We start from the raw sequence: 26,248 nt of genomic DNA on the forward strand, positions 1-26,248 counted from the left end.
AGATTTCTGATCTCTAGACCAGTGTGATGTGCTCCCTCTTATTGCAGTTGCCAACTCTGACTCCCACTAAATGCCTTCTGGGAAGTAGATTTCTTCAAATAGGAAAAATGACATTTTCATGCCACACTTACAGTGCACCCACTGTTGCTGTTGTATAAGCTGCTTGCTGGGGTTGTGGAGTTTTAGGGTTTCCTGTAAAACAAACTACAATCCAGAAAATTTCTAGGACAGAAAATGAGGACCTGAAACCTAGTGTAAAGTAGTCTTAGACATAAAAGAATGAATTTTTCACTAGATCTTGATTTCTAGAGTTTGAATTTAGTTGTCTGGAAATTCTGGTCCAAGAATTTTTTAAAAAAATCTTAGAGAACCTGTGAGGATTCACTGGGTCCTGTGGTTTGAGAATAACCATATCCAAACTGAGCACAGTGGTATGTATAATCCCAGCTACTCAAGAAGCAGAAACAGGATCACAAGTTCCAGGGCAGCCTGGCAACAGACCCTGTCCTACAATAAACCACCACAACAGTAAGAAGAGGCAGAGACAGTAGCAGCAGCTGGGCTGTAGCTCCAGCAATGGAGCAGTTACCCAGCATCAATGAACCTCTGGGTTCAAGTCCAATTTCCCCCCACCCCCAACTGACCTGCGTGGTAAGCTAATTAAAAAGCAGCTCTGTTTCAATTCCAGTAACATCTTAATGCCTATGCTTACTTTTTTTTTTTTTTTTTTTTGTCTTTGTCTTTTTCCTTTTTATCAGTATCAGGGATTGAACTCAGGACTGGCTGCTTGCAAGGCAGGCGCTTATGCCACTGAGCTAAATCTCTAGCCCCAGCCTTAAATTATTTTAGTAACATTTTAAGCTTAAGGGCATTAAAAAAAAATTATGTATCAGTACCTGGGTCAGAGAGAGTAAAAGGTAAGTCAGTTCCTGAGGCAGTAATAAGCTTCCAGAGCTTCCCAGTGGCAACATGAAGGGATACAGGATTTGGGGGGTTAGTGGTATGGCTCAGTAATAATAGCTCTTGCCTGTGTTCCCTGGCTTAAACGTCCAGCACTACAAAATACCAAAAAGAATTCTAGCAAACATTGTGTACTTGTTGAGTCTTTTCTGCCCATCACGGAGGATTGGTTAGCTAGCGTTACAGTAAAAGAAGTGGATGCCTTTGGATGCTTGCAGGCTTGCAGGCCCTGCTGTGTTGCAGGTTGGTACTTGTTTGGAGGAGGGGATGGTGTTAGTGTTGGTTTGTTTTTTAAAACAAGGTCTTACGATGTAGTCAGGCTGGTGTTGAACTCACCATGTAGCCCAAACTGGCCTCAAACTCAGTGATTCTCCTGCCTCAGCCTCTCCAGTATTGAAATGACAGGCATGTGCCACCACACCTGACTCAGCTAATTTGCTCTTTAAACCTTCCCAGACTATTCTCAGAGCCATAGTTTTATCTGTAAAATGGGGCTTAATAGAATGTGTAGCATTGGGTTTTATTTCCTAATGAAAATTTATGTAAAGAATTTTCTGTTTTGTTTTGTTTTTTGTACTTGAAATCAAACTCAGGACCTTACACTTGCCAGGCTGGCACTTAGGCCACTGAGCTATATCTCCAGCCCATAAAGTATTTAGCACAGTGTGGGGTATAGAATAAGAACTTACATGTTAAGTAGCTTTCTTTTATACTTTCTTTGCCATGCTAGTAATTGAACCTGGAACATCACACAAGCTAGGCAGCCTACCACTGAGCCACCACCCCACCAGCCCCATGGAGTTTCTTTATAGTGGTCTTCATCAAGTCTGAGGGCCAATACCTTCCTGTCTGCAATAGTGATTGTTAATACTACTATCACACATTGTCTTACTGGAATGCATAGCACTTTGAAGGGTTTGTCTTAACACAAAATAAATGACAAATGAATTCAGTAATACTTTTCACCGACCATTTGGTATGTTTTATGTTCATGGTAGCAGGGGTCAGTAAACTAGGACCTGTTTTTATAAAAGTTTTAGAAGAAAACTGCCATACCTCTTTGCATCCATAAATGTTCCATGTTGCAACTCCATTTGTGCAACAAAGTCCACAGTGGCTGGCCTCAGAGCTGAAAATACCGGTTGTCTGGCCCTTTACAGAAGTTTGTCACTCCTGCACTGTAGCATGAATACCCACAGCAAAAAGACATTTCATTTATACTCCTTGGTGCATTGTAGACGCTTGCCCTCTGTCATTCTAGGAAATTTTATGTATTATGTTGAAGTATGAGAAGATCGTCTTACAAATGAAAATATATTGCTGAAGTGACTTTTACAGAAAAAGCCAATGAACAACTTTGTAGAGCAATGATGGCATACTATTTTAGGGATTGAAAAAAGATTCACAATAACCAGTTACTTCGAAATTTTAGTTACAAAAATGAATGTGAAAATGTTTTCTTTCCTTTTTCCCAGGTAACTGGTACTGGAGATTAAACCCAGAGCCTTCTCGTTGAGCTACATTCCTAGCCTTTTTCATTTTGAGACCACAAAGTTTCCCAGGTGATAGTCTTGCCTCAGCCTCCTGGGATTATAGGCATGTGCCAAATGACTGTGTTTGATGATCTTCTGAAGATTATAAGCATTTAAAGATGACTTGTGAAATGGTTTCCTCCTTGTGGAAGCAGTTTCAGAGCATGCTTACCTAGTGACACAACTTAAGTTAAACTGCTGGGCTTTAGATAAATTTGACTAAGGGAGAAAGTATGGGTTTTTGTGGGAGGGGGTTGCAGTGGGAATCGAACTCAGGACTTTGCACTTTCTGAGCAGGTTTGTCAGCTTTTTGATACTTCAAAAACATGATTTTATCATTTCAATTGATGGGGGTAGGGGCAGAGAGCATGCTAAGCATATGTGCTGTACCATTGAAGCAGCATCCTAAGCATCCCATCTGCTTTTCAGTTGGCCTTAGCAGTTTGATCCTAATTCCATGATTTCATTCCTACAAGGATAGTTCCAGTGTATTTCTTTTTCTGTCAGGCTGTTAACCTGACTTGGTACCCCGTGTGACTATGTGAGTGGAACATAATAGTGGAAGCTACATTTATATCAGCTTTGAGTATCTCAGTCTTTCAGTAAGCATTATTGCTACCTTCTGTATTTTTTATTTGTGGAGAACAGATACTTGAGTTTTTAAAACCCAGGTTGGACATGCTGACACATGCCTGTAATCCCAGCACTTGGGAAGCTGAGGCAGGCAGATCATCAAGAGTTTGAGGCCAGCCTGGGCTACATAGCATGACCCTGGAGTTGGGAGGTGCAGCTCTGACAGAGCACTTACCTGGCCTGCTCTAGGCCCTCAGTTTCATCCCTAGTGTGTGCGCACACACAAAAATGAAGTAATGAGACCTGTACATTGACTGGGGAAGATGATTAAGCATAGTGGTAGTTTCACCTGAGAATATTGCTTTTGAAGAGTCTTCCTGTCATAGCACACATCCAAAGATCTTTTTATTTGATGTGACTTCTCTTTGCCCTTCATTTACTTCATGCATTACAGTTCCATACCTGCTGCTGGTTCCCTGTGGGGCGGGGGGATAGATTCTCTTAAATTCACCTGTTAAAGACACTAGTTCTTGTACCTAATGCTGAAATTTTTTCCCTAGACTGACCCCGAAATTCCTAAGCAACATATTTTTCATGATGCTTCTGTTGTTCCTCTGCCTGGAGTTAATTTCCTTTTCATTTGACAAATGCCTACACAAGTCTCAATTTCCTTCTTCCCTCTTCAAGGCATAGTTACTTATTTGATGAATGTTTATTGAGCATCTGCTATTTATGCTATTTACGTTGTAGATCTTTGGAATGTGTATCTGTCACTGACCTGGACAGACAAGGCCCCTGCTCTTGTGCTTACATTACTAAGAGTCAAGGCATGTAAGCAAGTTAATTCAAGATTTGAAAATGAATTGCCAGACATGGTGGTGCACACTGGTAATCCCAGCACTTAGGAGGCTGAGGCAGGTGTACTGCTGCAAGTTTCAGGCCAGCCAGGGCTACATAGTTCTGGCCTAGTCCAGACTACATACCAAAACCCTGTGTCCAAAAAAAAAAAAAAAAAGTGAAAAGGTGGCATCTGCCTGTAATCGCAGCATTGGTAAGGCTCAAGTAGAAGGATCACCACTTTGAAGCCAGCCTGGGCTTTAGCAAGACCCTGTTTCAAAAATGAAAAAGGGCTGGGATGTAGCTCAGTGGAAGGAGTGTCCCTGGGTACAATACCTAGCACTGCAAAACAAAATGAGTGTCTAAATGAAGTACATGTGGTTAATGAGTTACCTGAAATCCTACCTTAACACCCAGATCAAGTAATTTTGAGCCTTCTCCAGGGTACTTCTGTAGTCTAGTGAACAGAATAAAATTCCTTCTTAAGTATCTGTGCGTCTAGACAGAGCAGGGTGTTTATTAGGCAAGCATACGAAGCTTCCCTGGCAGGTTCCCTTCAGGTAGGGTAACTATTGCTCTGATGTAAGGCACATTCACTAATAAAGTTATATTGCTCTATGAAACCAGAGTACAGTGTAACTGATTGTAATATGTCAGATGGAGTGGGCTGCCCTTTGGTCTTTAGCAGTGGGTTTTCCACGTGTAATCATAGCATCTGGGAAGCCTAATTAAAATAATCAAGGGGTAAACTGGGCATGGTGACACAAGCCTGTAATCCCAGCCCTGGGGAGGCTGAGGCAGGAGCATTACCTGTCTGGTGGGGTGAATCAAGAAGCTGCTCCCTGTGTCAAAATGAGAGGAGTTTGTTCTAGAGGCATAGCGTTTTTCAACCTCAAATTATCAAGAGTCCGTCACAAACACGAAACTGGCACAACCCGCTTTCCCAATTTAGTTTACTTCAAGTGAGTCCTGATTGCTTCACTTAATCTGATATTTCCTCCATCCCCAACTGCGCACTGTTTTTGTTTGTATGGTGGTCTTTTGGATTGCCCTCTTTCTCTACCAGGTTGCAGGTAGAGAATGTACAAAATTGCTGTCTTCCCCAAATGTGCTAGACTCCACAGACTAGTCACCCTGTTACTTCACATGTGTGGCAGATACAGACCTGAGTGAAGTGTTCAGTGTGCTAAATTATAGCTGGCCAAAAGAAAGGCAGTGTTAAAGCCTTCTCACCTGATAACAAAGAGGAAACCCTGCAGGTGGGACACCCAATGGAAGTCTGAAGGCCCTGCCTCCGACCTCCGGGTGTCCGGCGCCCGCAAAAGATGTTTTTTTGTTTTTTGGTAGGGTTTTTTGGGGGAGGGTGGCGGGGAGGGGTGGGGTTAGGACGGGAAGCCTCGCTCCATTATGCTTTGAAGACAGATCAAGCATATGTTAAGAGCTCGTCCGAAAATTTACTGTAAGAAGTGAGGGCCCAGGATAATGTCCTTTCGCAGAGCAAGGTAGAGAAAAGATAACCTGAGCTGGGGAGGTGATGGCCACAATCCACGCTTCTGGGCTAGGACGTTGCGAGGTTTGTGAGACAGCCGCCGGAACAAGGCTGCCTGTAGCACCATAGCAACGGCGCAGGCGCAGCGGTGAAGGGTTCTGGGAACTGTAGTTTCCCACACTTTACGGTTAAGCGAAGGTTGCGGCCCACTCTGGCTGTTGGCACAGTTCAGTGCTGGGGGCTCCAGTGGTCAAGCTTTTCCATAACTACACTAGAAGTTTAGAGGCCTCGAAGGACCATAAGACGCGTTCAGGGTCGGTTACAGTGGTGCATGTTTGTAAGCCCATCATTTAGGGAGGTTGAGACAAGAGGTTCTCAAGTCCCATTTAGGCAATTTAACGAGTTACTACCTCAAAAAGAAAGGGCTGGGGGATGTAGCTCAGTGATAAGAGCACACCTGGGTTTGACACATGCACACACAAAAGTTTAATAAATTCCTAGAACGTAGAAAAATGCAAGAAAATGGTGAGATGAATGGTTATGAATGGATTATGCATTTGCCTGAGAGATAGTGGGAAGGGGTCAGTAAGCGAATGGGATCATTCCGAGTAGAAGAAACTCCTCCTAAATTTGAAAGGAAATCCGAATAGCTGGTTGAGAGTATGGGAGTGGTAGGCAGCAGATCTGAGTGTTTAGAAATAGAAAACAGGTAATGAAGGGACTTGAATACCAAAACCAAGAATTTTGATCTTTTCTTGAAATATGGACACCACACAGGACTAGACAGAATGAACAGCCTTCCTTTGTTTTGTCCTTCTTCTATTTTTGCCTCCTTTTCTCCCTCCTACCTCTGTGAAAGTAATAAATGGAAATCTGTTGAAGGAACATCTGATACACATCTAGAGTTTTTCCTCCCTAAGTGGTTGTCAAGGGATACCACCCAGAACAAGAAAAGGAGAAGGGCTGGGAGGATAAAGCTTGGTGACAGAGCACTTGCTTCTCATATAAGATGTAAGGCCCTGGGTTAGATTCCCAGCATCACAAAAAAGAGAGGGGCGGGAGTGGGGAGGAGGGAGGAAAAAGAGATTGAATGAAAAATTGGAAAGAGATGGAAATCAGTACCATGCCACTAGTACTTTGCCAGCATGCAATGGCAAGTAGAAACAAAACCCAACACCTGAAGGGCATTAATTATTCTTTTAAATGTCAGGCCCAAAGGTTTAGGAGGGAGGTTTTTATGGGGTTGCAAGCAAGAAGCAGAGTACTTGGCTGTCTTTGGTTTTTACAATATGCATTACAGTGACCAATATGATTACAGCAACCGGCCGTTTTTAGGAGACAGTAGTAACAAGAACTATCACAGAAACTATTACCTAGGCAACTAAGAAACAGATGTATACTGGCTGGAGGGGGGCATTTTTTGTTACACCAGCAGGAACCATGGGGTACCAGTTGGATCTGCAATCCTCTATGCATCAAGTGTTTAAGAAACTCTAGCTGAATTGAAACTGGGGTTTCATGTAGAGCAAGTATCTGATGGGTTAAGGGCAGGAGAGAGTTGGAATGCTTAAAACCCAGAAAGTTGTGGACCTTAGAAACTCAGGCCAGGCATGGTGTCACACGCCTGTAATCCCAGCAAGCTCCTGGTTGGGTTATGAAACAGGGGACTTTATGCAGTGAGGTTGGAAAGTTTGAAGGCCTGGACTTCCCTAAGCATTTTGATAGCACACCACTGAAACAGGAGAAGATATTCAGCCCAAAGCCCAAATGAATATTTACAAATTATTTATATATACAATCGCAGTGATGCTAGGCACTACATAAACATTTAAACAATAAGGACAAAATCTAAGAGATAAAAATATAGAAATAGTCTTGATATTTTCTTCCCACACCTCTAGGTATAACACACAGTCTTAGAATCCCATTGTCTCGCACATCACTTCAGGGGCTCTGATGTTGTAGTCCAAGGGAGTCACGGGAAGCTCTGGATAGAGGACTAGGTTAATAGTCTTACCTATAAACTTTCAGAAACTTAGACATAAAAGAACTGTGACTGTCTTAAAGTACATGTACCAGCCACTGCCTCAGTGCTTTCCACATAACTCGTTTAGTTCCTACAGCAACCACATTATTAGCTTCTCGACAAAAGAGGAAACAGGTTAGGAAACCTTCCCCAGTCACACAGCAGCGGCACAGCCAGAATCTTTCTCATGTAGCTTGGGTTCGCAAATCCCTGGCGAAAGCAACGTTCTTTTTCAGGTGTGGCCTTCGTCAATTTGCTCCCCAGTCACAGCTGTGGTAAGAGGGCGAGGAGTAACTACTGGTGAAGCCTTTAAAGTGGCAGTTCAGAAAAGGTTGCTGCAGTGTCCCTGGGCCGAGACAGATAAACACGCAGGCGCAAATCAGTGGGTTTGGTTTCTATGGTTTCCGACCGCGGAGGGAAGGTCGCCTCCCGGCATCGCGCGGCAAACGTCGAGCGGCGGGCATGCTTTACGGCCGGCGTCAACGTCGGTAACCAGTGCTTCTGGAGCGGCGGCCTGGGAAGGAGACAAGGGCACTTCTGTGGGTCGGTAAGAACTCATTATTTCTGCACGACCCTGGAAGTTCCCTCTGAGAACTTCCGCTTGGCTGGGACGCCCCCTCTGCGAGGCCCAAACTCCAGGGATGTTTCTTATTTCCTCGGCCCCTGCACCGATATAGCCATTGTCCCGACGCCTGGAGGCCGCACCTCTCTCCAAGTTAACTTCGTTTTCTGGTCTACTAACCCTCTGACCTTTTGTTAGTTAACCAGAAGTCTACCCTCATTTCCCAAGCCGCCTCGCGCCTGCGTAATTTCGGCCCCTCCGGCCTTGTTAACGCTTTTTTGTTCTTCCACTCGAGAGCTACTCTGGGGTCTCGGTGTCCCCGCTTACCCTCCTCCTGTAACTCGTCCGTTGCTCCCGTGGTACGCTCTGCACTGACCTTCACTTGGCGAGCTCTTAATCCGTCTCATGAATTTTTAAATCTTCTGGATGCTTTTTCCTTTGAGCTCTTACCGTTTGTATTCTTTCCAGTGTGTTCTCAGTTCCTAGTGTGTGGTTGTAATGCGTATGTACGTTGAGCTGCTGCTTTCCCCCATCTCAGTGCCTGCAATGTAATTTCTTAGTAAAAGAAACCTCAGAAGTTGAATTCCTCAATAAATCTGTGCGTGTTCACTTGCGTTCATATTTGTGTGGCTGGGCATGGTGGTGCACGTCCGTAATCCCAGCACTCGGGAGGGTGAAGCAGAAGGATCGTTGCGAGTTCGAGACCAGCCTGGGCTGCAAAGTGAATTCAAGGCCAGCTGAACAATATAGCGAGACCCTGTCTCAAAAAGACAAAAGAAAAAACAAAACACATTTGTGTGCATCTGTGTGCACATGCTCTTTCTTAGTTTTTCTTTCTTTAGTATGGTAGTCATTCCCTCTCCCCTCCCTTTCTGTCTCCACCTCTCTCACCCCCCTCCTATTTAACATAATTATATATTTGCCACGTATATCATTCCTTTTTCCCAGTATCTGCCTTATTATACTCAGTACCAGAGTTTAATTACCTATACTTTTATTGTTTGCATGTTTAAGTTTGAAATGTTTTTTCAGCAGTTATTGAAGCTCTGCTTGGTCCCTGGCCTCAAAGTGCAGTGTTCTGAGTTCGATTCCCAGTACCAAAAAACAAAACAAGAATACTCATTGCCCATTGGAGGAGACATACAAATTAAATAGTCCATTACAGTATCTGCACAGTACTCTGTGGAAGTTGAGAGTACTATAGAAACACAAGAGAGAGCCTGGGTTCCAGAGGGTTTCTTAGGTGCCACATAGGTTGCTATAGAAACAATGGATAGAAAAAGGTGAAAAGGTTTTCATGGTGGCTCACACCTGTAATTCAGGCACTCTCGGAGGCCGGAGCAGGAGGATTGCAATTTTGAGCCCAGCTTGAGCAATTTAATAATTTATTAAAACCCTATGTCAAAAATTCAGGGCTGGGATGCAGCTCAGTGCAGAGGCCCACTACTTAAAGAAAAAAAAAAAAAAGTAAAATGTTTTGTGCTTATACGTTTTTTCAGTTTTCTTCTGATCTGTTTCAGAGAACTGGGATTCAGTGAAAACATAAACACTTTTGACTTTTGACAAAAAACAAACCATATCACTATCAGAATTATTTTTGCCTTATTCTTTAGTTCTAGTTCTAAAGAATGTTTCAGGCCAGGGGGTATAGCTTGACACAGCACCTGCCTGACAAGTTCGAGATACTGATTTTGAGTCCTGGTTTCAAAAAACCAAATGAATATATATATATATATATATATATATATATATATATTTTTTTTTTTTTTTTTTTTTTTAGTCTTTTTGAGGCAGGGCGTCTCTATGCAGTTCAGGCTGACTTTGAGCTCACTTTGTAGCCTAGGTTGGTCTCAAATTCATAATGATCCTCCTGCCTCGGCCTCCCCAGTGCTAGGATTACAGGCATGAGCCTCCATGCCCAGCTTTTTATTGTATTCTTATAGCATTGTTACTCTTTAATTCTTTTTATCTTCCCTTATAGTCATGCCTTTCTTTGATGTGCAGAAAAGACTGGGCATTAGTTTAGATCGTCACATGACGATCCAAAGTGCTGAACAGCCATACAAAATTGCTTCTCGATGCCATGCTTTTGAAAAAGAATGGCTAGAATGTGCACATGGAATTGGGAATACCCGGGCACAGAAAGAGTGCAAGATAGAATATGAAGATTTGATGGAATGTTTGCTTCTGCAGAAAAAGGTGAGGAAATGGTGGAGATGGGAGCTGAATTTCTTTGTTTCTTTGGGGGTTCTTTTGAGTGTCTTTAATTGGTCATTAGGCAGTGATGTACCCAGTGTAAATTGGCAAAAGATTTATGGTGAAACATCTCTATTTAGGATCCATGACAAGGAAGATAAGTGCCTCTAGGTCTAAGGAGGTCTTCCTCAGTGTCTTCCGCATCTTCTCTCAGGTGGTCCCTCACATATTTAAAATTTTTTTGCATATTTTAAAATTTAATTTTTTCAAATTCATTTTATTTCAAGAAAAAAACGAAGAAAAAATAAAAATTTCAAAACAAGTCAGTCAGGGCAACAGTGGTACATAGATTACACACTGTCATTCCCAAATCATTCGCCTAGAGCACAAGATATCTGCATTCAATTGTCTGAACAATACCAGCACAAATTATTCTCTTCAGTGAATTCAGAGAAATCAGTAGTATAATTCTCTTAACTATTTTTTAATGTACATATACATATGTTGTTTCTTTCAGCTTTTCACACTAGTGAGACCATATAATGTTAACACATGTATGTCTTATTTATTTCACAGATGAGTATAGTCTCAAGTTGCATCCATTTACCTATAAAAGTCTCGTTTATCCTTCTTTATGGCTGAGTAGTAATCCATTGTATAAAAATACCACATCTTTTTTTATCCGTTCCTCAGTCAGTGGGCATTTAGGTTGTTTCTAAGATCTGGCTGTTACAAATTCTGCTGCTATAAACATGAGTGCACATACGTGACTATGGTATGATGTTTTTAATTCTTTTGGGGAGATATCCAAAAGGGGAAGAACTATGTCAAATGGGACCTCTAGTCCTAGTTTTTTGAAGAGTCTCCACACTGTTTTCCACAGTGGTTGCACCAGTCTGCATTCCTAACAGTGGAGAAGGGTTCCTTTTTCCCCAACAGCTGCACCAGCATTTGTTACTGCTTGATTTCTTGATAATAGTCATTCTTTCTGGGGTGAGGTGAAATCTTACTGTTGTTTTAATCTGCATCTATCAAACGACCATTTGAGCATTTTTTTACGTACTTACTGTTCCTGTTTCTTCATCTGAGAAGTATGTATTCATCTTAGATGCCCATTTTTGGATTGGATCTTTAAATCTGGGAGGACTAATATTTTAGAGTTCTTTCTATGTTCTCAATGGTAATCCTTTGTCTGAGATACAGCTTGTAAACATTTTCTCCCACACTGTGGGTTGTCTTTACACTCTGTTGGTAGTTTCTGTTGCTGTGCAAAAGCTTTTCAAAAGGGTGAGATCCCAGTTATTGATTTTTTGTGATAGTTCCTGTGCAGTTGGGATTTTGTTCATAAAATCTTTGCCTACACCAGTGTCTTCAAGGATTTTACCTACTCTTACCTTCCTGCAGATTTAATGTTTCTGTTTTATTCTTAAGATCTTTGATCCATTCTGCTTTTAGCTTAGTGCATGGTGAAAGATATGGGTCCAGTTTTAATATTTGGCATGTGTTGAGCCAGTTTTTCCAGCAATATTTATTAAAGAGGCTATCTTTCTCCCAGTGAATATGTTTGGCACCTTTGTAAAAGCGACTTTGTGTATCTGGAGTTGTTTCTGCAACTTCTGTAATCTGTTCCATTGATCTTTGGGTCTGTTTTTTTTTTGCCAATAACACGGTGTTTTTATTACTATAATTTTAAGTCAGAGATCGTGATGCCCCTGTCTTGTCTTTGTTGCCTAGGGTTGCCTTTGCTATTCTAGGTCTCTTCTGGTTCCAGATGCATTTTAGAATTGTTTTCCCTAATTCTGTGAGATATGCAATTGGAATTTTGATTGAGATTGCATTGAATCTATATAACAGTTTGGGAGTATGACCATTTTCAGTATGTTGGTTTCTTCCTACCCAAGAGCACAAGCTATCTCTCCATTTTCTAATATCCTCTTCAGGGCCAGGGGTTGATTTAGCTTAGTGGCATAAACAACTGCCTGGCAAATGTGAAACTGTGAGTTCGTCCCCAGTCAAAAAAAAAAAAAAAAAAAAAAAAAAAAAACCAAAAAAACTAATATCCTTTTCAATTTCCTTTTTCTTTTTTTTTTTTTTTTGTCTTTTTATCGGTACCAGGGCTCGAACTCACAACTGCCTGCTTGCAAGGCAGGTGCTTATGCCGCTGAGCTAAATCCCCAACCCCCAATTTCCTTTTTCAGAGTACTGTAGTTTTAAATGTAGAGGTCTTTTACATTCTTCATTAGATTGATTCCTAGGTATTTATTTTTTTTGGATGGTCACAAAGGTATTGTTTCCCTGATTTTTCTTTCAGTGAGTTTTTCCTGTACAAGAAGTCTATTGACTTTTGAGTATTGACTTTGTAACCAGCTACCTTACTGAATTTGCTCATTAAATCTAGTAGTCTTTTGGTGGAGTTTTTGGGGTCTTCTTTGTAGAGTATTAATTATGTCATCTGCAAATAATGATAGTTTACTTCTGGGGTTTTTTTTTTTTTTTGGATCAAACTTGCAACTTTACACTTGCCAGGCAGGTGCTTACTCTGCTGAGCTAAATCCCCAGCCCAAGTTTAATTTGTTCCTTTCCAACCTTTATTCCTTTTATTTTTCTGTCCTCTATTTGCTTCAGCTAAAGTTTCTAGGACTATGTGGAATAAGAGTAGAGATAGTGGACATCCTTGTCTTGTTCCTGATTTTGTCTATTTAGTATGATGTTGGCTGTTGGTTTTCATAGATAGCTTTTATCGGATTGAGATAAAGACCGTCTGCCTGCCTGGCAAGCACAAGCATGTGAGTTCGATCCCTGGTTTGGGGGGGGGGGAGAATAAAGACCGAACGTCTATACCAATTCTCTGTAGGATTTTTATCATGAATGGGTGCTGGACTTTGTTAGAAGCTTTTTCTGCATCTATTGGGATGAGCATAAGATTTTTCTCCTTGGCTCTGTTAATACGATATGTTACATTTATGGATTTACATTTATTGAGCTATCCCTGCATCCCTGGGATGAATCCCTACTTGGTCATGTGTATAATCTTCTTCATGATTTACTGCATGATTTACTTCATGATTTACTGCTTACCAGGATTTTAGCATCAGTGTTCATTATGTAATAATGTACACTCTCTGTATTTACATTAGCTATGTAGTAATAATGTAATTATTTTTCTTAGTTGGGTCCTTCTCTGGTTTGGTATCAGGATAATGCTTGCTTCCAGGAATGAATTTGGAAGTATTACTTCCCTTTCAATTTCATTAAAGGGTTTGAGAAGTAGTGGTGTTAGGTCTTCTCTAAATTTTTGTATGGTAGAATTCAGCAGTGAATCTGTCAGGGCCTGAGCTTTTCTTTGTTGGTAGGTTTTTAATTACATCTTCAATTTCATTGATTGAAATTGGTTTATTTAGGATTGTATCTCCTTGATTCATCTTTGGTAATTTGTATGATTCAGCTTTGGTAATTCATATGTATCTAGGAATCTATTCATTTCTTCTATATTTTCCATCTTATTAAAATACAATTTTTCAAAGTAAATGTAGATGATCTTATGGATTTCTTCAGGATCTGTTGTGATTTCACCCTTTTGATTCGTAATTGCATGAATTTGAGTCTTTCCTTCCCTTTTTTTTGATAAAATTGGCTAAAGGTTTTTCAATTTTATTTAATCTTTCAAAGAACCAGCTCTTCAATTCATTGATTCTTTGTATTGTTTTTTAGTCTCCAGTGTTAATTTGGCTCTGATCTTTATAATTTCCTCCATCCTACAGGCTTTTGGCTTAACCTGCTGTTTTTTCTAGAAGTTTGAGGTTCAACATTAAGTTGTTTATATATATTTTCTCTGTTTTCCTGATATGGGTATTTACTGCTATAAATTTCCCTCTTTTCTTTTTTTTTGTACCGGGGATTGAACTTGCGCTTGCCAGACAGGTGCTTATGCTGCAGAGCTAAATTCCTGTAAATTTCCCTCTTATAACTGCTTTATGAGGCTGGGGATTTAGCTCAGCAGCAAAAGTGCCTGCCCAGAAAGCATGAGGTCATGAGTTCAATCCCAGGTACCAAAAACAAACAAACAAAACCAAGTTCCAATGTTATATTGTTGGTATCATTCAACTGTAAAAACTGTCTAATTTCTTCTTTAATTTCATCTGTTACTCTTTGGTTGTTTGGTAGGGTGCTATTTAATTTCCATGTGTTTATAAAGTTCTTTTAATTTCTTTTGCCATGGATTTCCAATTTCATTGCACTGTGATCTGACAGTATGCATCGGACAATTTGAATTCCTTTGCATTTCCTTTACCATGTTCTGTGAGCCAGTATATGGTCTGTTTTGGAGCATGTCCTGTGTGCAGCTGAGAAGAATGTGTATTCTGATGTTGTAGGGTGGAGCATTTTATAGACAGCTACTAAATTCATTTGTTCAAACGTTTGATTTAGTTCTAATATTTCATTATTGATTTTTCTGGCTAGCTGATCTTTTTGTGACAGTGGGGTATTGAGGTATCCCAATACAGTTGCATTAGGGCTTATTTGATTTTTCATGTCCGTTAGTAATTGTTTAAATATATAGTTGGGAACACTGGTATTTGTTGCATATGTATATATGATTAATATCTCTTCCTCTTGGATTGTTCCCTCGAGGATGTAGTGACCTCTTTATCTCTCTTAATCAGTCTTGACTTGAAATTCACTTTGCCTACAAGTAGAATAACTGCCTCTGCTTTTTTCTGGTTTGCCATCCCATGGAGTATTGTTTTCTGTCCTTTGACTGTCAGTCTATTTCTTTTTGAATGAAATGTTTCTTGTATGCAACATATTGTTGGATCATGCTACTGCTGCTGCTGCTGCTGCTTTTTGATCTTTTAAAAAAGTTTTATTTTTGGATCTTGCTTCTTGATCCATTCTGCCAGTCTGTGTCTTTTGATTGGAGAATTGAGACCATTACCATTGGTGGTTATAACTGATATGTATTGACTTGTCCTTGTCATGTCGTTTTCCTGTTGTTGGCATCTCCTTTTTTTCCCTATGTCTAATTGTTTGCCTTCCCTGGAAGGTTTCTTCTTTTGGAGTTTATGGAGATATAATTCTTATTATTTCTTTCTAGAATGTCATTCAGAGCATTTTGAAGTGCTGGTTTGGTGGTCATAGATTTCCTCAGTTGTTCTTTGTCATGGAAGTATCTTATTTCTCCATCAGTTCTGAAAGATAGTTTTGCAGGGTACACCACTCCTGGTTGAAAGTTGTTTTCCTTTAAAACTTGGAGTACTTCACTCCAAGCTCTCCTTGACTTGAGAGTTTGTGCTGAGAAGTCAGCTGTAATTCTGATGGGCTTTCCTTGAAAGGTGATATTTTTTTTTCCCTAACAGCATTTAGGGTTCTATTCTTGTGTTGGATTTCTAGAATCTTGACTATCATATGGGCAGCTATAGATTTTTTTTTTTTAGTGTTGCTAATTGGAGTTTTGTATGTCAGATTCTTTTTTTCTTCCAGGAAAGTTTGTCATGATGTCTGCAAACTTTAATGTCATTTCTTCATTGACTCCTTGTTCATTGACTCCAGTTAATCTTAAATTATTCTTTTTTGTCTCATCTAGTATCTGCTGTATAGATTTCTCATAGTCCCTTGCTATTTTTGAGAAATTTTTCTTTTCCTGGTCAATAACTGCAAGTCTGTCTTCAATACCTGAGATCCTGTTCTCACATTGGTGTAATCTACTTTGAATACTTTGAATGGAATTTTTATTCTCCTGGATATCTGCTTGACTCTGCTTTATGGATTCCATTTCTTTATTATGCTGAGCTTCCATAATTTTCTTAAGCTCACCTGTTTTTTTGTCTGTATCTGTTCTAGCATCACTTAGCATGGTCCTTATTTTGGACACCATCTCTGTAGTTATCTGAGAGATTATTTCTGATTTCAGTTTTTCCAGAGCTTCATTCAACTGCTTTGTTTTTACCACTTCAGAGAGTCCTGGTGGGGACTTCCAGATTGTCCCACCTCATTGCCCCCTGGATTTTCCTTTGGTGAACTGGATGTCTGGGGTTGCATTTTGCTTAAGTTGTCTTCTCATATTATTTTCTCTCTCTTTTTTTAGTTTAATACTTGGGATGATGCTAGTAAGTTTAATTCTTGGGGTGATGTCTATATTGGGTTGCTTTAATACTAGTATTTAGGACCCTTAGGTGATGATTACTTCTCTGGGCTATCTTCCAGGTATAGCTGATTTTTGAGTTTTGAATCTGTTGGAAGGTCTTACCTCTTCAGTTTGTTAGAAATGAGAAGTTGCTGCTTGCTTGGCTTAGGCCCTGGTTCTTTGGCACTGTGCCATGCTATTTTCTGTGACCCTTGGTCATTCTCAGTCATGGAATACCAGGACCAACAGCGCCAGCCAGTGCAGTCCTCTGTGTCCACTGTTTCCCACCACTGCCATGCAGAGGCCGCTGGGGTCGCCAGCCATCACCATCACTGTGACCATGCTTCCTAGGTTCAAAACACTCCTCTTGCCCAGTGAGTTCCATCTCAGGAAGAAGGTGATGCTGGCTACTGCCTTTTTCTTCCTTGAAATTTTATCCTGTGTCTCTGGGCTTCAGTTCACACTTGAGATTCTTCCTGGGTCTAGGGGACCAACTTCCTTCCTTCATGTCTTCCTCCCCATGCTGTATTCAGCATCTGGAAGGTGACTCTCAAAAGAAGCTGCTTTCCCTGCTGCTTACTGCTCTGCCATCTTCCACAAGTCCTCTTTCCTGGCATTGCACCATGCCACCGGGTAGCCACCAGCTTATAAATTGCATATGGATGTGTGTCCATTTTTTTTTTTTTTTTGTCTTTTTCCTTTTTACCGGTACCAGGGATCGAACTCACGACCACCTGCTTGCAAGGCAGGTGCTTATGCCGCTGAGCTAAATCCCCAGCCCCGGATGTGTGTCCATTTTTTCAATAAAAGGTAAAGCAAAGAATATCAACCAGCTTTGAATGTTTGTCCTTGAAAATATTTGGGTTAAAATATTTCTTGGAGTTTATCGAGCCCTCATTGGAAAAAGAGGTTAAACCCCAGCAGATCTATTACAACAAACATAAAACTGTCTCTGGATTTGTTTAGTATGCTGAACAAGACAGAGATCTTAATGAGATTGCTTTAAATAAACCAAACCAAAGATACAGGAAAAATGTCTTAGAAGTATGGTACCCACCTCTCCAGTTGTATGCATTGTATAATGTAAAAGGCTCTGTTCTCCTTTAGTAAAAAAAAACTTTGTGTTTGGATTTTCATTTTGCCTATTACTCTGTTTTAGACATAACAAACAGAAGTTTATTTTACTTTATTTGAGACAATGTCTTGCTCTGTTATCCCAGGTGGTCTCAAATTCTTAGGTTCAAGTGCTCCTGCTTCTGCCTCTCAGGTAGCTGGGTAGTGCCACGACAACTACCTCCAAATAGAAATGTTTTTATTATTTTCAGCATCTTGGAGTTCAGGAACACAATTTAGATTTTTAGTCAGATTTATGGCAAAGTTACCTGGTCCTCATTTTTGTCTTCTTTCCTTTCTTTTTCCTCATACTGGCTATTAAAGTAAGGGCCTTTGCACTGAGCAATATCACTGGCCCATTTTTTTATTTTTCATTTTGAGATAAAATCTCACTAAGTTGCCCAGACTCAGCTCAAATTTGGGATTCTCCTGCCTCTCAAGTTGCTAGGTCACTGGCATGTACCACTAGGCCTGACTTGGATCACAAATTTTAAAGTTCTTGTGTCTTAGCATTTATCTGTTGGCAATTAGATAAAGTAAAATCCATTTAGGAGGGAATGAGGAAATGTCAGGCAACATTTTTGTATTGATCTCATAGGAATAGTGATCATTAGGTAATATTTTAGTACTATATTACTGAGGTGCTATGCAAAATTCATAGTTGAGTACCTTGCAACTATTTATTTCACAACATATCTTAATTTCTCTTCTGATTCCCAGTTATTTGTTCATAGCAAAATTTTACCTAAACGTGAAAATTTTTAAAAATGATTAGAAAAGAAGAAAAAAATGAAACAGCTTTAGTACATAGAGAAAGAAGAGTTGAAGGGAAAGTAGGGAAATGGGAAAAAAAGAGTTATATCATGTACAGGTACAAATTCCCTAAATGAATGTAATCATTACGTATATCTAAAATGTACCAATAAACTGCTAGTGCAGGTGAAAAAAAATTTTTTAAAACTTGAAAATTTTTATACCAAATGTAAACTGTATAAAGTGGAAAGAATATTGAATAGCGAGTTAGAAGAGCCAGGTCCTGGTTCTACTTGTGCCACCACTAGTTTTATAACTTGGATTAAATCACTTGCCCTTCTTAATCTTGGTTTCCTGACCTGGAAAAATTAGTTTGCTCCAAAGTCACCTCCTAATCCAGTGAGTTTATGAACAGGTAAGTTACCATTTTAGAGGCAACTCTCAGAGATTGGATACCTTCCTGAAGAAGCTAATGAGTCAGGGAATTCTTTTGTTTTTTTTTTAAGATACGGTCTCACTATGTAGTTCGGCTGGCCTTGAACTTACTATGTAGCCCTGGCTGGCCTTGAATTCAGCCTCCCAAGTCCTAGGATTACATGTGTACATCTCCATGTCCAGCAGAGTCAGGGAATTAGAATCAAGTGCTGCTCTAAATTCTTATCATCAACAGTCATGTAAAGCCAGGGCTGAGGGCTGAGGCAAGACGATCATAAGTTTGCACCTAGCAACTTAGAGAGACTTCAAAATTTAAAACAAAAAACAAAACCCTTTTAAAGGGCGGTTAGGGGATTGTAGCTCACTGTGAAGGCCCTGAGTTCAATTCCTAGTACTACTCTACTTCCTATCCTATGGTATGAGTGACTTTTACTATTCTCACCATTACATGATTAAAAATTTGAAAAAGACTGGGAATATACCTCAGTGGCGAGCACTTGTCTAACACATGTAAGAAAATTTGAGGACATTACCTACATTAACTGCTAATTATAAGAATTACAGTTGATTATGGTGGAATTGGGATTTCAGCCTGATAAGGCTGCACCAGAGCTTCTGGTTTTTATCCACAACACCAAAAGATTATTTTCTTAATTAAAAAAAAATGTTTTCTTCTTGTGGGTGTTTGTTTTTTGGAGGTTTGGATTGAACAGAGCCTCTAACATCCTCCACTACTGAAGTATACCACCAGGCCACCAAGTGGTTATTGCTGCTGGCTCAGAAAGGGTGACATGTGGTATCAGAGCTCAACTACAACTCATCCTCTGCTGAGAGACTCCTTAATAGAGAAATGGCCAGAAGTAGTCCTAATGGTTTATGTTTATATCAGTGTTCAGGATATCTGGGGATTTTTTTTTTTTTGCTATAGTTATATCAAGACTGCTGCTTTGATGTTAATGAAGTGTTTAGCAGAATATACTGATTCTTCATGCCTTTGGGAAAAGAAAGTCATGCATTTAAAAAATATTGAAACACAAGAATTGTTCTAGACAACTAAGAATATAGCAGTAAGCAAAACAGCAAGAAGTCCCAGATTTCATTTTCTTTCTTTTTTTTTTTTTTGGTCTTTTTCATTTTTACCGGTACCAGGGATGGCAACTCACGACTGCCTGCTTCCAAGGCAGGCGCTTATGTCGCTGAGCTAAATCCCCAGCCCTGAAGTCCCAGATTTCATGAAGGTTATATGCTGTGGGGTGAAGGACAAAAAATTAACCATTAAAATTGCTAAGTGCAACTTGGGGCCTAGCAGTGACTGGTAGCTGTGCACTTATAGGCCTTGGTATTTTCACAAAAAAGTGACCTCATATTGGCTATTTCTGCATCCTTCATACCTATGGAATATATAAACTGTGAGATAATCTTAACTTTTAATATGTATTTGAAAAGATTTTACAAAAATACTTTCATAAAGTTTTTGTAAATAGTGAATCCATATGCTGGGCGTGGTGGCTCACGCCTGTAATCCCAGCACTCAGGAGGCTGAGGTGAGAGGATCATTGTGAGTTCGAGACCAGCCTGGGCTACAAAGTGAGCTCAAGGCCAGCCTGAATTGCATATCGAGACCCCATCTCAAGACAAAAAAAAAAAAATTGAATCCATGTAATATGTATGTATGTGTGTGCATATATATATTTAGAAAGGAAAAGTAGAGAAGGCATTTTATTTATTAGATTTTAAGGAGGCATTATTATGTATACTAGAAATTGTTAAAAGCCCTGGAAAGCAATTTCAAGTTCTTTAAAGTTAGAATTTAGTGCTGAGGGCATAGCTTAATGATAGAGCACTAGTGTAGTATGCATGGGTCCTGTTCAATCTCCAGCACCAAAAAAGAGAAGAAAGACCTCATCTCTGAGGACCTCCAGAATGGGAAGCGTTCCAGAGTTACAAATGACACCCTGCCAGGCATGGTGGCACCTGCCTATGATTCTAGCACTCCAGGAGGCTGAGGCAGGAGGTTCACAAATTCAACCCACCTGGGCAATTTAGTAACTTAACAAACCTTGTCTCAAACTAAGCAAAGAGTTGGGGGTGTAGCTCAGTGCATTCCAGTACCAGTGGGGGTGCGGGGATGAAAGCAGAAGTACTTCACTTTCTCCAATCCTTGCTTTCCCTCTACTTTAAGTGCTTTTTTTCCCCCCCTTTGGACAGATAAAACGCATGAGCACCATCAAGAAGCAGCGGGATAAGCTAATGAAGGAAGGGACGTACACCCCGCCACCTCACCACCTGGGCAAGGGGGAGCCTAGGCCCTGAGTGGGGCAGCTGCCAATGGCTGGAAGAATTGTTTACTGAAAACCTGTCAGATGTATAAAAATAAAGGAATATTCCACCCTGTTTGTTCTATTATTTCATATGTCATATTTTTCCATAATGAGATTCCATCCTGTTTTTTAACTTTGGAAAACTGCCTCTGTCTGTGTTTGTTCTGTGTTGTTTAGGCTGGCCTTGAACTTGCTTATGTAGCCCAGGCTAGCCTCAAATTCATGGCAATCCACATGTCTCAGCCTCCTAAGTATTAGGATTGCAGGCATGCACCACCATAGCTGGCCATGTGAGCTACTTTAAATACATTATTTGAGCCAGGCGTGATGTTGTATGGCTGTAATTTCAGCACTTGGGAAGGCTGAGGCAGGAGAATTCACAAATCAAGCCCAATCTGAACAATTTAGTGAGATCCTGCCTCAAAATTTTAAATTTTTCAGAAGGGAAGGATAAGGCTATAGCTCAGTGACAAGGCCTTGGACTCAATCCCCAGTACACCAAAATAACACTAATAATAACTTACTTAAGAAATTGCAGTGTTCTGAGCACTTGCAATTATGATTTATTTTCCAAATGAACACAAACTAGGGCTAGGAGGAGGAAGCAGTGAAGACAGTGGTTGACTGTTTACTTCTAAAAGTTTGTGAAATCTCAAAAGTTTGTGAAATCTCACTATGTAGCACAGGCTGGCATTGAAACTTGTGATTCTCCTGTCTCAGCTTCCCAAATACTGGAATGACAGATGTGTGCCACCTCATCCAGCCTGTGAAGTCTAAGACTAATAAAGTACCAAGTTCAGATAATTTAATTTTGAAAAAGGAGTACTGTTGTTTCAGTTTGTTAACATATCAGTGATACATTGGTACCTTTTCTTAGTACAGGGAGTTAAATCCAGGCCTCACAGTGAGCGATATCCCGCTTTAGTTTTTTGTTTTGTTTTGTTTTTTGTTTTGAGATGGGGGTCTCATTAATTTACCCAGGCTGAGCTCAGAATTCTGACCTTTCTGCCTCAGCCTATCTAGTAGCTGGGATTACAGGCATGTGCCACCAAGTCCAGCTCCATACTGACTTAAGATACACATGATATCTTAATTTGTGTGTAATCTAATTTGTCTTTTTTCTTACTTGCTGTCATATTAAAGAAATCACTGCCACAACTATTTAGAAGAAAACAAGAGACATGATAGCCACTGTAGATCTCCTGTTGTCTTGGTTTGAAATCTGTGTCACATTGTTTTGCTTCTGATCTGCTTTGTTCTGTTTTGTTATGTTTAGTTTTACCCTTTTAAAAATAAAAACAGAAAGAAATCCCTGCTAAATCCTACTTTGCCCTGTCTGGTTCTCCTACTTCAGCCTCCTGAGTGCGGGGATTATAGGCATGTGCCACCACCCCTGGCTTTGCAGTAAGTTAAGACCAAGGAGTATGAGTTGTGGCTTTGTTCTCTTTGGGGCTATTTTGGTTATTCATGGTCCCTTGAGATGCCATGAACTTTGGGATGAGTGTTTCTACTTCTATGAAATAATCATTAAGATCTGGGTAGGAATTATATTAAATCTCTTGATATTGATACTACTGGCAGCAGTATTAAATATTCCAATCCATGAACATAGAATGACTTTTCATTTATTTGTAATACCTCCTTCAATTGCTTCTAGAAATGTTTTTATACCTTTCATTATACAACCTAATTGTTCTTTTGCACAATGTTATAAATATTGCTTGCTTTTCTTTTTGGGGGGGTAAGGGGTACTGAGAAACTCAGGACATTGCACTTGCCAGGTAGGCACTGTACCACTGAGCTATATGCCTGGCCCTGAGGTTGCTTTCTTATCCAGGTGGTTATTCGTCCTGCAGCATTTTGAGTCATACATGACAGTTTAAATTTAAATATAGGGTTATTCTTAAGAGAAAAAGTACATTGTCTCTTGGAAGGCTAGGATTTGGCATTTGATCAGGACCCTGCTTATTCCTTGTATTACAGGGCAAATCTGTACCCATGCAGCATTTGCTTAAACTAATACAGACACAAGCTGGTGCCCCTCCAGCAAGAAAGGGCGTATGCTGTGGCCTGAGTACACAAAAGCATTTGATGTTTTAAAGTCCAAAATGACAGTGCATGTGTAATTTTGTGAGCTTAGAGAACTCAACTGGAAGTGCCAGAGAGAAAAAGAGAATGTAAATCAAGGCCTGGAATAGGTACATGCCCTTTCAAACAAAGATACCTGTTATTCCTGAACCCTGGGTTGTAGAGTGAAGGGAAACCAAATCCCATTAAATTGTATTTACCCAAAGGTAGAACATGAGTAAAAGATAGTACTGTATTTAACTGTTTGTTAGAAAGCATTGACCTGATGCCTTTACAGAACTACATGTATGGCAGATAGCTGTAAACAGCTCTTGGACAAGAAGCTCTGCCTCTGGTCTGTGTATCTTTGTGCTTTTTTTTTTTTTTTTTTTTTGAGAAAGTAGGTCAGAAATGTTTGAGCTGGTGAAAGAGAATAGACCTGGCTCCTGGAAAGAGCCAGCTGTACTGCCACTGTTCTTTAAGCAGTTTAAACAAGAACCAGCCAAGACATGAGGTAGGGGTGTAACTCAGTAGCAGAGCATATACCCTGGGCCCAATCCCCAGCACAGTGAAAAATAAAGTTTGTGACATGGGTCTTACGTTCTAGGCTGGTCTTGGTTCAACCAATCTGCTCATCTCAGTCTCATGTGCAAGACACATAACAGGTGCATACCACCATGCTTGGTGCATATATATATATATATATATATATATATATATATATATTTTTTTTTTTTTTTTTTTTTTTTTTTTTTTTTGTGGGTACAGGATCTCACTGTGTAGTTCAGGCTGGCCTTAAGCTCACTATTAGTAGTCCAGGCTGGCTTCAAACTTGTGGCAGTCCTGCCTCAGCCTCCTGAGTGTTGGGATTATAGGCATATGCCACTGTGCCTAGCATAAATTTTTTTTAATAGTTAAAAAGCTAGCTGGGTGTGGGGATGTATACACCTGTAGTTCCAGCACTCAGAAGGCTGAGGCAGGTGTATTGCTTCAAATTTAAAAGCAATCTGGGCTACATAGTCCAAGACTAGCCTGAATTACAGAACAAGACCCTGTGGCACAAAAAGAAAACAGGGTTAAGAGGATATTTTAGCTGGGTGTGTGGCCCACATCTGTAGTCCCAAGCTACTTGGAAAGCTAAAGCAGGTGGATTACAAATTTTAAATAGCTGGGGCAGTTTAACTGGCACTCTGGGGGGATGAGGTGGGATGATCACAAGTTCAGGCCAACCTGGAAATTTATCAACTTAGCAAGACACTGTCTCAAGAAACTAAAAATAAAGAGGCAGGGGATGTAATTCAGTGCAAAGGCCCTGGGTTCAAGCCGCAGTACTGCTCTCCCTGCCCCTACGTGTACCTCTCTGACCAGTAGATTGATGTAGAACAGAACAGATTGGGGGACAGGAGAGGCAGCAGTTGGGGAGCCCTTTACAGTTGATTAAAAGCATTAGAGGAAGCCCCAGCACTTGGGAGTCTGAGGCAGGAGAATCACTGTGAGTTCGAGGGCAGCCTGGGTTACAAAGTAAGTTCAAGGCCTGCCTGAACTGCATAGCAAGACTGTCTCAACAGACAAAAAAGGGCCCGGGGTACAGCTCAGCGGCACAGTACCTGCCTGGCAAACACGGTCATAAATTTGATTCCCAGTACAAAAAAAAAAAAAAAAAAAAAAAAACCTGTGGTGACCCATGCAGCTCTTGTTCTTGGGGGAAGGACTGCAAGAGGATGAGAAAACGAGACAAAAGGAGTCAGGTGGAGCCCTTACTCTCCTGATGGGAGAGAAGGAACTGCTCAACCACTGTAGCACATTTATTTGTAACACTTCGTACACTCAGGAAGAAGAATGTCAGTTCTGGCCCCACTGCATAGCAACTGGTTTGCCTGGCTGGCCTGGGCCCCTTGCCTCCTTGGAGCTGGAACAGCTGTTCAGGTGGCTTGCTTTGGGCTGTGTTCTCACGGCTGGCCTTTAGCACCACACATGTCATCAATCTCCAGCTTCAGTGGCTCCCTACATAAAGCTTCAGCAGAAGCAGAGCACAGTCCCAGCTGCTCAGGAGGTTGAGATGGAAAGATCACTTGAGTCCAGGCGTTCAAGACCATCCAGGGCAACATAGAGACCCCATCCCAAAACAAAGCAACAACAACAAGAGGGCAAGTTGCTTGCTCCCTTAAAACAACATTGCCTGTTACCCTGTCCTTCCCTGCACCCAGGTGAATAGCACCCCTATTGCCTGTGCTTTTCTGTTGATTTTGTAGTTGGGCATGGAGCCTGGCTGGCACAGCAGTGTACCACTGAGATACATCCCCAGCACTGGCCGGAGCTCTCGCTTGCTCCCATGCTCTCTTCTCCAGTGCCACTGAGAACTGAACCTGGGGCTTTCACACTGAGCTCTTTTTCATTTGAGTCAGAATCTCACTAATTACCAGGCTAGGCTTGAACTTGCAGTCCTCCTGCCTCGGCCTCCCAGAGTGATAGGATTATAGGCATTGCCAGTGTTCTTGTTTTGTTTTTCAACCCTGAATGCCACAGAGGAAAGCACCAAGTGCTTTGTGCTTGGCAAGAACATTAAAATTTTTCATTGGATTTTTTTTTTTTATTTATTGGGAAAGAGAAATGGGAAATAGGAATAGCTCCTGAGAGACAGGAGGGATCCCAAATGGGCTGCCAGTAAGCTCACTTTTCAAGTGTTTGAGATGCCTGTGATAAGAACAGAAAAATGTAAACCAAACAGTGACACTTTAGGATTTACAGAAACAAAAGTAGTATATGCAAAGTCTTTGGGAACTGAATTGCAGGGAGAATTACCCTGTGGACAAGGGAGCTGGGCAGAGTCCCCCCAGGAGGCAGTGGCTGGTGGTGTGGGGTGGGTGGGACTGTGGCCCAGGGAAGGCTTCGGGCGAGGAGAAAGCACCCAGCATGGAAGGAGAGAAGGGCGGCTACATGGAGCGGCGCAAAAGCAGCTCATCAGTCTGCCTCAGGCCTGCTGCCTCCCCCGAGATTTTGTCCACAAGAGAACTGTGGAGGTGGAGCTGATAAACAGAGTCCTGTGTGGTGTGGAGTGTTTGTATTCCAGAAGGCTGTCAGTTACTACATTCACAAAAAGATCTGCAAGTGCAGAACCCTTCCCAGCTTACCTCACCTAAGAAGACAAAATGATAGCATCTAGGGAGGTTTAGACTTACAGTCCATCTAAATTCAAAGCACACCATTTCACCTCTAAGACAAGCCTACATTAGCAGTGTCTCATTCTTGGAGGAAGTAAA

The 26,248-nt window shown here is 40.9% G+C and overlaps 1 protein-coding gene across 1 annotated transcript; it reads left to right on the forward strand.

Annotated features, from left to right (window-relative positions):
* The first annotated feature begins 7,807 nt into the window (after window positions 1–7,807).
* Window positions 7,808–21,006, forward strand: Ndufs5 (NADH:ubiquinone oxidoreductase subunit S5). The gene is made up of 3 exons (XM_003462263.5): window positions 7,808–7,964; window positions 9,961–10,178; window positions 20,809–21,006. Exons 2-3 carry the CDS (start codon window positions 9,963–9,965, stop codon window positions 20,911–20,913), a joined length of 321 nt encoding a protein of 106 aa, XP_003462311.1. The 5' UTR covers window positions 7,808–7,964; window positions 9,961–9,962; the 3' UTR covers window positions 20,914–21,006.
* Window positions 21,007–26,248: the final 5,242 nt, after the last annotated feature.

This window comes from Cavia porcellus, unplaced genomic scaffold (assembly GCF_034190915.1).
Source record: "Cavia porcellus strain 051 isolate PalLab524CR breed Dunkin Hartley unplaced genomic scaffold, mCavPor4.1 scaffold_25, whole genome shotgun sequence".
Classification (NCBI taxonomy): domain Eukaryota; kingdom Metazoa; phylum Chordata; class Mammalia; order Rodentia; family Caviidae; genus Cavia; species Cavia porcellus.